A 13142-nucleotide genomic window follows, 5' to 3' on the forward strand; every position below is an offset into this window, starting at 1 on the left:
CAGGGATGACAATATATGTAAGTCAATGAATGTAATAAACCACACAAATGGACTTAAAGACAAAAATCACATGATCACTTCAATAGAAAACAGAAAAAGCCTTTGATAAAATGCTTTCATAATAAAATTCTTAGAGAATTTAGGACTAGAGAGGATATACCTCAACATAATAAAAACTATGTATGAGAAAGCCACAGCCAACATCATTCTAAACAGAAAAAAGTTTGAAGCAATTCTACTTAAGTCAGGAATGAAACAGGGATATCATTCTCTCCATTCCTTTTCAATATTAGGCTTGAAGTACTGGCTGGAGCATTAAGGTAAGAGAAAGAAATTAAAGGGATAGAAATAGGGAAAGAAGAAGTCAAACTATCCCTATCTGCAGATGACATTATACATTAGAGATCTCAAAACTTCTACCATAAAACTTCTAGAAATCATAAATTCAGCACTGTAGCAGAACACAGAATCAGCTTGTACACATCAATAGCTTTTCTATACACCACTAACAAACACAAAGAGAAAAAGATCATGGACACATTCCCATTTAAAGCACCTCAAAGAAAATAAAATAGGAATAAGCCTAATCAAGGAAATGATGGACCTCTATAATGAAAACTTAATCCTCTAAAGAAAGAGAGCAATAAAAAAAGCACTAGAAAATGGAAAGACATCTCATGCTCATGGATTGGCAGAATTAATATTGTGAAGATGACCATTTTACTAAAAGCTATTTATAGATTCAATACAATCCCCATAAAAATCTCCATCTCATCCTTCACAGAAAAAGAAAACTCCCCTAAAATTCATATGGAACCACAGAAGACCCCAATAGACAAAACAATCCTGAACAAAAAGAACAATGCTGGAGGGATTACCATTCCAATCTTAATATATGCTACAGAGCCATAGTAATAAAACCAATATAATATTATAGAGCCATAGTAATAAAAACAACATTCCAGCAAACAACGAGAGATGTAGAGCAATGCTGAAGGCCCACATGAATACATGTAACTCCAGCCACTTAATATGTGACAAAGAGGCCAAAAACAGAAGCTAGGGAAAAGAAAGCATCTCCAACAATGGTGCTGGGAAAACAGGTTGATGTCCATACATAGAAGAATGAAATTAGACCCATATCTATCACCTTGAACAAAATCCAACTCCAAACAGACCCAAGACCTAACTATGAAACCTGAAACACTGAAACTGCTAGAAGAAAACATAGGCAGTATGCTGTGGAATAATCCTCTTGTACACTGTAAAGATTTGCCACTTGAATTGGTTTATAAAATGCTGATTGGCCAGTAGCCAGACAGGAAGTATAGGTGGGGAGACCAAACTAAGAATGCTGGGAAGGAGAAGGGTGGTGTCAGCCATATGCAGAGAGATCAGGAGATGAAAGTGCCATGCTAATAAAGGTACCACCACATGGCAGAGCATAAGTAAGGAATGTGGGTTAACTTAAAATGTAAGAGCTAGTTTAGTAATAAGCCTGAGCTATCGACTGATGATTTATAATTAATATAAGCCTCTGTATGGTAATTTAGGAAGTGGATGCTGGGTATTTGGGAACAGGTGTTGGAACAGAAAGGCTCCGACTCCATTTACATCAGTACCCTACATTATATAGGTGTAGGAATGGACTTCCTGAATAGAATTCCATTTTCTCAAGAATTAAGGCCAAGAACTGACAAATGGAATTTCATAAAACTAAAAACCTTCTGCACAGCGGAAGAAGCAATCATCAGGTGAAGAGGAAGCTCACAGAATAGGAAAGAATTTTTGCCAGCTCTACATCTGACAAAGGATTAACATCCAGAATATATAAAGAACTAAAAAACAAAACAAAACAAAACCCAAATAATAATAAGAAAAAAATGGCCCATTTTAAAGATGGGCCTAGGACTGAACAGAGAATTCTCAAAATAAAATAAAAGGCTAAGAAATAACGAAAAATGTTCATCGTCCCTGTTCATTTGGAACCTTCAGCTCACCCCTGCACAATCTGGAAAGCCCCATTCCTCCCTCCCCTACCCTCCCCTCCCCTGCCCTCCCCTGCCCTCCTCTTTTTTTCTCTCTCAAAACCCCACCCACTCAGAGTCTCCAAAGGAAAGGTGCCAAAAAGCCTAATGTGCTCAGCTTTTGACCATACTTGGGCACAAATACAGCTTGTGGCAGACACATCATCAACCCTTCCTACAACCCATAAAATCTCCCTGCTTTCGTTTGGGGGCAGACTCCTCTGGCCCTGATCTCTGGGACCAAAGAACCCGCCCAGGAGTTGCTCTCAATAAACCTGTTATACTTTTTCAATTCTGCTTGATTTGGCTTACTGTGTCAGCAGAGAAACATATTAAATCTACCACATGATCCAGCTTTATCACTCCTTGGCATATGCCCAAAGGGCTCAACACCCTCTTCCACAGATACTTGCTCAGCTGTGTTATCGCTGCTCTCTTCACCACAGCTAGGTATCTTAGTTACTTTTCGATGGCTAGGAGACACACCATCATCGAGGCAACTTAATAAAAAAAAAGCATTTAGTTGAAGGCTTGCTTACAGTTCAGAGGGTAAGTACAAGACCATCATGGTGGGACAGAAGCATGCTATTAACTGATCTACAAAACAAAAACAAACAATCACCTTATAAAACACGCAGATAAAAATATTTATCTAGCTTAAATGAACTTTTCTCATCTGGGCTGACAATGCTCCCTCCAAGAATCAAAGACCACCACCTAACAAAAACTCAACACCCGGATGAGAAGCCCTCTTTTGAGTTGTTGGTCAGAGTTCTTAGGAGACTGATAAAACATTACAGACCATTACTACTGCCATTGGACCCACCCCCACCCCCGAAGGTGGAAAGTAAGTCCTTATTGCTGAAGAAACCATGTACTTAGGAAACAGAGCCCAGAGGCCCCTGTGCTGGAACTGGCCTGAAAGCCTCCTCCCTGAGGATTAGCTTCCATAATACCAAAAGGTGCCAGGCAAGTTTCCGAAGGACGGAAGCCACCAAGTCCTATCAGCTATGGCACCTATGAACCATAGCAATAGCCAGCATGGCGCAACAATCCTAAGGGTACAGCAGTGGCATGCGGACCTTGGCAGCCAGCAGCTTTCGGATTTAACTCGACTTAGACCACTCAACAAGAGGGAAAACATGCCTGATACTGGAAACCTAGCCAGTTACTCAGGGCTAGTGAAGTCACGGATCGTGGAAGAGAACCTACAACCACCATTTTACTAAATGTGAAGGGACTCTGGCCCACTCAAGCATGTGACACTAGCAGGCCTTGCCCTTCTCTCCGTTCCCTCTGCCTTGCTAAAGATCATTAGATTACATTCCTAAAGCTAGTCCCATGAGTCATTCCCTTATTTGGCCAATCCCTACTCCTGAGGCTGACTATCAAGGTCCAGCTAGCAAAGTATAGAAATTCAGCAACCCTTTGGCTCATCTAATAAACATGCTCAATTAAAATTAAACCCCTCAGCTGGGTGGTGGTGGCGTACGCCTTTAATCTCAGCACTCAGGAGGCAGAGCCAGGCGGATCTCTGTGAGTTTAAGGCCAGCAAGGGCTACAGAGTGAGTTCCAGGACAGGCACTAAAACTACACAGAGAAACCCTGTCTCAAAAACAAAACAACAACAACAACAAAACAACAACAACAAAAAAGAAACACCTCATTCTGACTCAGGGTTTCTTTCCCCTTATATCCTTTTATCCAGGGCCAGTCCTTTGTCCTCTGGGGCAAATACCCCTGCCCCCTTTCTCTTTTTCCCTTCCCATTCTCCCTCCTCTTCTATCTCCTGTCTTTGTCCCTTATCCCTGTCCTCTGTCCCTCTTGTGCAAATAAATCTCCTTTGTGCTAATAACATGGTCTTGAGGGTCCTAGCCAATACTTTTCCTTTCAAAATGTATTTGTTCTCATCCCTCATCAAGGAACTTACTTCTCTTTGCAACAGACTAAAACCATTACAGAAAGCCACAACTGTAGTAGGTAGCTGTTCCAGCTTTGACCTGGAAGTACTACCCCTAGTGAGGCTCTGGTAACTGCCATGCCTACCTATGACCTTAAGACCTAAGATTCGGATGTGCCGGGGCTCTTGGTTCCTGGTGACCCTAGATGCTGGATGGTAGACTGAGTAGAGTTCTCTAGAGAACACTGCTAGACTGCATCTCATCTCTCCTGGATCCTGTAAACAACCCCTTCACTGGCTGTAAGTTACCCCAAAATAAACCTTTTTTGTTTGTTTGTTTATTTGTTTGTTTGTTTTTCTAGACAGGGTTTCTCTGTGTAGCTTTGCACCTTTCCTGGAACTCACTTGGTAGCCGAGGTTGGCCTCGAACTCACAGAGATCCGCCTGGCTCTGCCTCCCAAGTGCTGGGATTAAAGGCGTGAGCCACCGCCGCCCGGCTAATAAACCTTCTTTTTAACTACATGGAGTTACTTTAATAAATTCCCACAATACACAACCAATCAAAATGCAGAGATTTGGAACCCAGTGCATACAACTACAAAACAACTCTAAAATGCTCAGAGAACATTTTAGAAGAGGCATTAGAAAGATTTTAAGAGCCAGAGGCTTGGAGTGTTTTGCTGTGAGACTGTATCTCCTAGTAATGTCAGAAGCTATGCTCAGTCTCAGCAACATGACTGCCTAAACAGGAACTGAATAAGGACAACAGCATGCCAAAGTGGATAGGGGAAAGACCATGTGGCCTCAACCATATACAAAGAACTACAGACAACCAAGGAATGCTGAGGCAGGGGAATCGTCTTCCCTGGAAAGAACACATCAATTACTTATCCAATACCAAATGGTCAGCCTTGAAAACACACATTCAAGTTATATTAAACAGACTAAGCAGGTTATATTTAGTAATTAATACATACACACACACACATATATGCAGATAACAGCAATTAATGAAAAAAGAAAATGACTTTGAAACAGACAAGGAGGGGTACATGGGAAGATTTGAAGGGAGAAAAAGGAAGGAAAAAATGACATAATTATATCAAAAGTAAAAGAAATAATAATAATAATAAAGAGTCAGGTGCTGCTATGGAATATTATGTTAACTGTGTAAAGGTGCATTACATTTGTTTCTGCTGCCTTTGTTTAACACGTAAGAGTGTGTTACATTGGTTTGTGCTGCATTTGTTTAACTATGTAAAAATGTGTTGTTGTTTCACTTTGCCTGCCTAAGGCACCTGATTGGTCTAATAAAGAGCCGATCGACCAATAGCTAAGCAGAGAAAGGATAACCAGAGGTGGTGGGCAGAAAGCATAAGTAGAAAGAAAAATCTAAGAAGAGGAGAAAAGGGAAAGGATTGGAGAGGGAGGACGAGGAGAGGAGAGCAGAGGAGAGAAGGTAGAAAGAGAGGGAGATGCCTAGGGCCAGCCAGGCAGCTGCCAGCCGGTAGACACAGAGTTGGTCATACAGAAAGAAAGGTAAAAAGCCCCCGACAAATGTATGAAGAGAAACTGGTCAAGTTATAAGAGCTAGCAAGAAATAAGAGCTAAGATAAGGCCAAGCATTCACAATTAATAAAAAATCTCCATGTCTTTATTTGGAAGCTGGTTGGGGCCCCTAACCCAAAAAAGAGCTTGGTACAAGGTGCTGTGGCAGGCACACTTGTGACCCCAGCATTAGAGCTATGGAAAACTGAGGTAGATCCCTGAAAGGCCATTCTAGCTGGTCTAGCCTATTCAAAGTTCCAGGCCAATGAGATCCTGTCTCAAACATAAAAGAAGGATCCTGAGGAATGACTCTGAGGTTATCCTCTGCACTCCACATGTACTCACACATACACAAAATTATAAATTTAGCATTTATTAAAGATAGAAGCAAAATTTCATAGAAGATAGATGTGTTTGCTTACTTTTACATGAAGACTAAATCGTGGCTGAACATTTAATAGGCATCTTCAGTTCAAGGCCAGCCTGGGCTGCAGAGTAAAATCCTGTCTATGCTACTGTTCTACAGACACAATCCACAGAAGCTATACTTCTCCAGGTATAGACATTATATTTGGACTATCCCTCTCTTTAACATAGAAACTTTTACACATATATCATACAGTGATTTCTAGTTTAAATACTAAAAGAATGGAGAAATGAAATGTAATAGCTGAGGTGAAGTGATGTAGGGGCTGTCTTTCATTTGTCTTTGTCCACACTACACTGAGTAGATTACATAAACTGGCTTCCTTGCATTTGGCCTCCAGTTGAATTCAGCCAATGGGCAGTACAGTCAGGAAACTGAAGGAAGAGAAGGATGAAGTCAGTGCAGTTCTTCTGCAGTTCCCTGCTTTCTGTGGGGTCACCAGAGGCTGACTGCATGCTTTACTATAGGACACAGCACCTCAGAGGTATTCCTATCTGGCTCCCTCTAGGTAGTGGAGACAAGCACCTTGTTCTAAAGAGCATTTTGAATTCACAAAAATGTCACTTACTAAATCCTCCAGTTACCTTTTAGGAAGCACTATTTTCCATCTGGACTCTCAATCATATGGAAAGACTTGGGAGACAGGCATTTAAATAATGAAGAAAGACTTGAGGGAAGAGTCTGAGCAAATGAAAACACAAGGTATTTATGTTTAGGGACAAGTGGTCTCATGATCCTAAATGCATGAGTGACCTTAACCCACATCTAGATCTGAGTCAAGACTTCCAATTACTGGCTTTACTGTGGTCACTTATATACATGGATCACCTAGCCATTTATTTATAAATGAAATTTCTATATTAATATACATCTCTCTTGTTCTCAGATTTATTTAGCATGTTTGCAAAGCCACACAAACACTTTCAATAGGAAATAGACAAGATGTCCCTGCAAACAGGCTAGGTGGCTATTTATAGGTACATTGTGGGGAAGATTCAGGTCCCTTTGAAAGACAAAATTTTGCAAATGTGCATTTTTTTTCCTGAAAAATGGGGGGAGGGTAGCCTTGTTTCAGTTTTCAAAAAGATATGTGCCCCTTTCAAAACCAGTGCTAGTAAACCCCCAAAGACTGCCTTGAATGCTGGCTTGCCAGAACCAGTTCTCCCAGAAATGTCTGTAATGGAAGAAAGTTCTTATGCAGTCATAGAAATATAATGAGCAGGCACCAGACACTGTAAATCTACTGCCTACTCCAGGTCATACAGAGCTCACTGCCTTTAAACAATCTGTTGATGTCTGCAGCACCACCCCACAGTACAGGGAACTAAAAACCCAGGGCTGTGTGGTCTTCATCCTGGCCCCTGGGTTTTGAGAGAGAATCTCACTATCTACTCCAGGCTGGCCCTAAACTCCCTGGCCTCCATTCCCCTGCCTCCATCACCAGCTTATTGACTGTTTCACATACTTTCAGGAAGTAGCCAATGCATATTTTAAAGAAGCCTGCTAGAAAGGGTTATACCATTTCATACAGTAGAATCTATGTCCTCACACTGAATACCAAAGGCTCCAGAAGAGCTCTGTGCTGGGCTGCTTGGCATTAAACCAGAAAGTAAATTGTACGAGGATCCCAGTTTATTTTGCAAGATTGCAACATGGGAAAAGGAAATCATCATTTCACTTACTCTAGCAAAAGAAATGGACATATGCATCAGAGTAAAGGAGTCTACACATTTTGCTATCAAAAGCAAGTAAGGCTTAAGAGAACACTAGGAAGGCAAATTAGAAACATATATAGCAAGAAATAAACATTTTCAAACTATGCTGCATAATTCTGCTACTGCTCATATAGTCCAGAATTGCATTTATCTAAAATGTTAAATTTGGTTAAATGATAGTTACATCAGGACTGTTGCTAAACAACTATTTCACAGTGTAGTTATTAAAGTATGTCTCACTCCCAAAACAAAGAAAATGCACAAGTGTTCACTTAGGATAGAGACAGTGAATAAAGTGAACATGCTGCCAGAGCTACTCTGCTGTCTATGACTCAGCAGTCCCTTGATATGTAGGTTGGTGTCGGGCAGATGGTTTGAAACTGTGAGCACCAGAGGAGTTAATTCATGCTAACTACCAGGAAGACTGCACAGTATACAGGGCGCTCTCAAAAAATGATATATTACTTCTCAACCCACTTCCTAAACTTTTGCTATCCAAGGCTCACTTAAAAAATATATTTTGTATTAATTTTGAGAATTGTATACATGCACACAATGTATTTTGAACATATTCACCCCTATTCCTCCCTCTTAACTTCTTAATCCATCCTTCACTGTCTACCCCCTCCCAATATCAGGTATACATTTTTTTTAAATGCATGGAGTACAATTTGTACTGCCCATATACACATGGGAGTGAGGCCATTCACTCAATTGAGGTCAACCTACCAAGGACTAAATCCTAAAAGCACTCTCCTCACCTAGCAGTCATCAACTGTCAATAGCTCCTAAGTGAACTCCCCCCGCCCCACCCTAATGTTGGAATGTTGACTGGCTTGACCTTGTATGGATATTATGCAGGGAACCTCAGCTGCTAAGGTTTCAGGAATGCAGTAGTCCTCTCATGCCCAGAAGACACTGTTTTGGGCTAGAGAGATGGCTCAGAGGTTAAAAGCACTGGCTTGCTCTTCCAGAGGTCAATTCCCAGCACCCACATGGTGGCTCACAACCATCTGTAATGAGATCTGGTGCCCTCTTCTGGCCTGCAGTCATACATGCTGTATACATAATAAATAAATCTTTAAAAAATAAAAATATACTGTTTCATCCCAATCCTTCCTGATACCTAGCTCTTACAATCTTTTGCCCACACCAGGGCTCATTTTTATGTTTTTAGTGGAAAGGAAAGAGCTCAAAGTTGGTGACTGATTCATGAACTAGTTTATCCAATACAATACAAGGGGATTTGGTATAGCATGCTAGCTTGGGGTTGGTAGAGTGCTAGCTTGGGGTTGGTATAGTATGCTAGCTTGGGGTTGGTATAGCATGCTAGCTTGGGGTTGGTATAGTATGCTAGCTTAGGGTTGTTATAGTATGCTAGCTTGGGGTTGGTATAGTATGCTAGCTTGGGTTTGGTATAACATGCTAGCTTGGGGTTGGTATAGTATGCTAGCTTAGGGTTGTTATAGTATGCTAGCTTGGGGTTGGTATAGCATGCTAGCTTGGGGTTGGTATAGTATGCTAGCTTGGGTTTGGTATAGCATGCTAGCTTGGGGTTGGTATAGCATGCTAGCTTGGGTTTGGTATAGCATTCTAGCTTGGGTTTGGTATAGCATTCTAGCTTGGGGTTGGTATAGCATTCTAGCTTGGGTTTGGTATAGCATGCTAGCTTGGGGTTGGTATAGTGCTAGCTTGGGGTTGGTATAGTATGTTAGCTTGGGGTTGGGTCTGACTTCCTCTTTTTAAGAAGACATTGATGCCATCCATCATGGGGGCACTACTCTTCTGGCGTCACCTAATTCTAACCCTCCCCAAGAGACTTTACCCCAAAATATCATTATCAAGTAGATCTGGGTGTTTAGTTTTCAACACATCACTGCAGTGTACTGCGGTGTACATGAAAAGAACAGGCAGAGGTGATTGCAAAACACAAGCAACATTCCACCTTGATGCTCGGGGTAATGCTAAATACCTTAGTAAAATCCAAGTCTCTGGCTGAAGATATGGCTCAACAGGTAAGGGGACTTCCAGCCAAATATGAGGACCTGAGTTCAGTTCCTAGAGCCCACATGACAGAAGGAGAGGACGAGTCCCCCAAGTTGTCCTCTGACCTCCACACATGTGCTGTGGCACTCCTATCCCTACCCAAATAAATGAATAAATATAATCTAAAAAACACAAACCCAATCCTATCTATTCTAAACAGGTAGCAACAGAGAGACTCCAAATGTGTGTCCTTCTGTAACCACTACATGTGCCTTCTGGGGGTTTCTGCTGTGCCTTCCACTGGAAGAACTGCCACTTCTTCCTCATAAACTTCCTTCTTAGGGCTCACTGCATAGACTACTTCATTGTCCTGTCTTCATTGTTTCTCTCTCCCAAGTAGCCTACAAAAACTTACAAATAAGGATATCAAACAAATTCAGGATTGCATGTCCAGAACTTAATATGACTGAATGGGCCACGTGGTAGAATTCCGAGAATGCATTCACCTCAGTAGATCACACTTTGTAAGTAGGCTGCCACGTGCCCACTACCTGATAGACATTTGTTCCATTATGCAATCAGGCAAGTGACAAGTAAGAATGCCTTCTCAAAAAGCATGCCAGTTGAAAGAATGAAAGAAAGGATCTGTTAAACGTAAATACACAGAACATTGTTTAGTTCACTTATAATATAGCTGCATGGCTTCATCTTTCTGAGCTTTTATAGTTTTACCCAAATAAATAGCAATAATGCCAAAGCTTTAGATCAGTAGGAAAACTTAATAAAAAAAATTCTAATAAGTACTGACTAAACACACAGCATGTGCCACAGTTCACAAAAGCAGCCAACAAATACCTCTTAGGGAAAACAAGAGTACTTCTAAATTTACAGATTTTAAAATCCTATATAGGTGTGTTAAAGAGAAATGGGTTCGACAAATGTACCTAATTCATAGAGTCTTTGATTATCCAAAAAAGCAGTTCAGTTTTATTAAAGTACAATTTTTACTCATGGAGAAACTGAGAGATATACTCACTGTCCTTCCATTGTTTAACATACAGTATATAAAATGGCAGGCTTTTCTTACATGTGTGAGTACGGGCTGGGGCTTATGATGGGGACAGAAAGGACATTTTTAGGCATCATTAGACATCATCATTCTTAGCACCAACTCATAGAGAAACTCCTTACATATAAAGATGAAAAAACATTCCCTTAAGTTCATGTTTCCCAAAACAGTTCATGTGTATTCAAGTAGCTTAACAAAAGCCTATAGGTAAGAACTGGTAGATAAATTTGGGCTCCACATGTAGCATAATATCCCTACCAAAGGTCTCTGTCATAATGTCCAAAACCTACAAATACGTTCTGATTTTGAGATAGGGAGAACATCCAGTATCCAGGTAGGCACAACATAGCAACAAGACTTCTTTGTCCCCCTGATGGAAGGAAGGCAGGAGGAAGTGGTAAGAGAGATACAAATGTGATCAATACTAGACTAGCCATAACTGAGCTGGAGAGGAGACAGGAGCTAGGAGCCCATGAATCTAAGAAGCCCTTCGAAGCTAAAAAAAAAAAAAAGACAAGGAAACAAACTGTCACCTAGAACCTCCAAAGAAAACAGGCCCAGCTAGACACCTTGACTTTAGCCTGATGACATCCATTTTACTCTTCTGACTCCATTGTATGATAGTTCTTGGAGTCTTACAGTTCTATAAGACGACGAATTTGTGCTTTAAGTTGATAGTGGCAGCAATGATAAGAAACTACTCACTCAGTATCTTCCCTACAGACGATGTTTAGAGACAAGTTGCTCAAGGTGTATGTCTGGAGGTTGTGGGTGACGAACAGGCAAAATGTCAAGATTTATCAAATGGAAGCTGCCTATGTGAATTTCTCAAGGCAGAAGCAATCGACTGTAAGGAAATCTTGGAAACTTATCCATTTTTGTGTGTAAGCACATATACTCTTTTCTTTTTACGGAGTTTAGGGCATTCGGGGCCCTAAACACAAGCAAGGGTAGGACCCTTCACAGACATTCCTCCCCAGTTCCAATTCCATGATGTTCTGAGGCAGGGAGTCTCAAAAGTGAGGGCCATCAAAATTCACAAAGAGCGTAAGGAGCAGATGCCTAAGTACCATCTGAGTCAGCGTTTCTGCTAAGTGTAGGGAAGTTCAATTTTAACAAATGAAGATGAGAACAGAACAGGGCAGAGAAAGTGTTATACACCATACTGTTAAAGATCACTAGAGGGGGCATTTATGAAACACACCAAAAATGACTTAGGTAAATCGTTCCCGTTACCCACTCTTCAGGAACCCCAAAGCACCCGTTTTACTGCATAAACTGTGTTTTTGTTTGTTTTGTTTTCTGGGCCTCAGACAGCTTAGAAAATGTGGGCAATGCCTATTGCACCAGAGGGTGCTAGGAATGATGACTTAAATGTCTAACGATCCCTAAAAATGTCTTCTCTGTCCCCATTCTTAACCCCAGCCCATACTCACACATATAAGAAAGGCCTGCCATTTTATATACTGTATGTTAAATAATGGAAGGACACTGGGTAGATCTCCGAATCCAATATCATTACTTAAGAATAATTTTATGTAAGAGGCTATATTTTATGAATATATATTTTATGAATCTCATGCTATACGTTTTACTTGAAACACACTGGTCATGTCTGTGATTCCGTATTTATAAAGTCTTGCATGTTGCAAAGGAGCCATTGGGCGGAGTAAGATTTAAGGTTTCCCAATAAGGACAGGCCTTTTGAATGAATAAGGATGGGTAATAGTGTATGGGCAGCTTTATTACGTTAAAGATGAATAAAAAACTTAAAAGAATCTGACATGTGACTGAAAAAGGTCTAAAACATGGGGATTTAAAACAGATCCCCTCTCGGTAACATCAGAATAATCCAAATTCCCAAGCAAGGTCACAGAGAAGCCATATAGCCCTGGTGGCTGGGGCCGAGTCGAGCTCTCCCAAGTCTGAGGCTGGTCCTTTAACGCAAGCCATAGGCTAAGTCATAAGACCCGTTCCTGGAGGAGGCTGAAGGGAAAGGGGAGACTCGGCACCCAGACTCACAAAAGCAGGTCCCCAGACAAGAACGCCCCTGATCCAGGCCCATTGCTCAGCTAAAGAGAGAGTTGAGCGAGCGCCAGCCACTCACCCTGCAGCAGCTGAGTGCCATGAAACCACCTCCAGCTCGCTCCACGGCCGACAGACCACGCAGCAGCACCCTGAGCCAGGCCCAGGCTTCGACGGCTGCCGAAGCCCAGGAGGTAACGTAGCAGCGGTAGGTCACAGCGCAGCCTCCAGGAGGCGGCCATCTTCCCGGCCTTCTCCGGGACTGCTCGCAGCGCGGATAGATCGACGGCCCCAAGGCCCGCCCAGGCCCCGCCTTGCATGGGCTAGCCCCGCCCACAACGCGCGCTCCGCACCTTAGGACTCGAGGAACAGCCTTCCTAGCACCTCCTCCAACCTTCATGGGCACGCCCACTGGCAGGTCTGCGCCGGCGCAGGTTCTCCCAAT

The 13142-nt window shown here is 41.9% G+C and overlaps 1 protein-coding gene across 1 annotated transcript in view; it reads right to left on the reverse strand.

Moving 5' to 3' along the window:
• Pdhx (pyruvate dehydrogenase complex component X) overlaps nucleotides 1-13098 on the reverse strand; it is a 65871-nt gene extending 52773 nt beyond the window's left edge. The window contains exon 1 of the mRNA XM_006983631.4: nucleotides 12780-13098. Within this exon, the coding sequence (XP_006983693.2) occupies nucleotides 12780-13017 (238 nt within the window). The 5' untranslated portion in view covers nucleotides 13018-13098. The remainder of the gene's footprint in view (nucleotides 1-12779) is intronic.
• Between the last annotated feature and the right edge of the window lie 44 nt (nucleotides 13099-13142).

The sequence above is a fragment of the Peromyscus maniculatus genome, chromosome 4 (genome assembly GCF_049852395.1).
Source record: "Peromyscus maniculatus bairdii isolate BWxNUB_F1_BW_parent chromosome 4, HU_Pman_BW_mat_3.1, whole genome shotgun sequence".
Taxonomy (NCBI): Eukaryota; Metazoa; Chordata; class Mammalia; order Rodentia; family Cricetidae; genus Peromyscus; species Peromyscus maniculatus.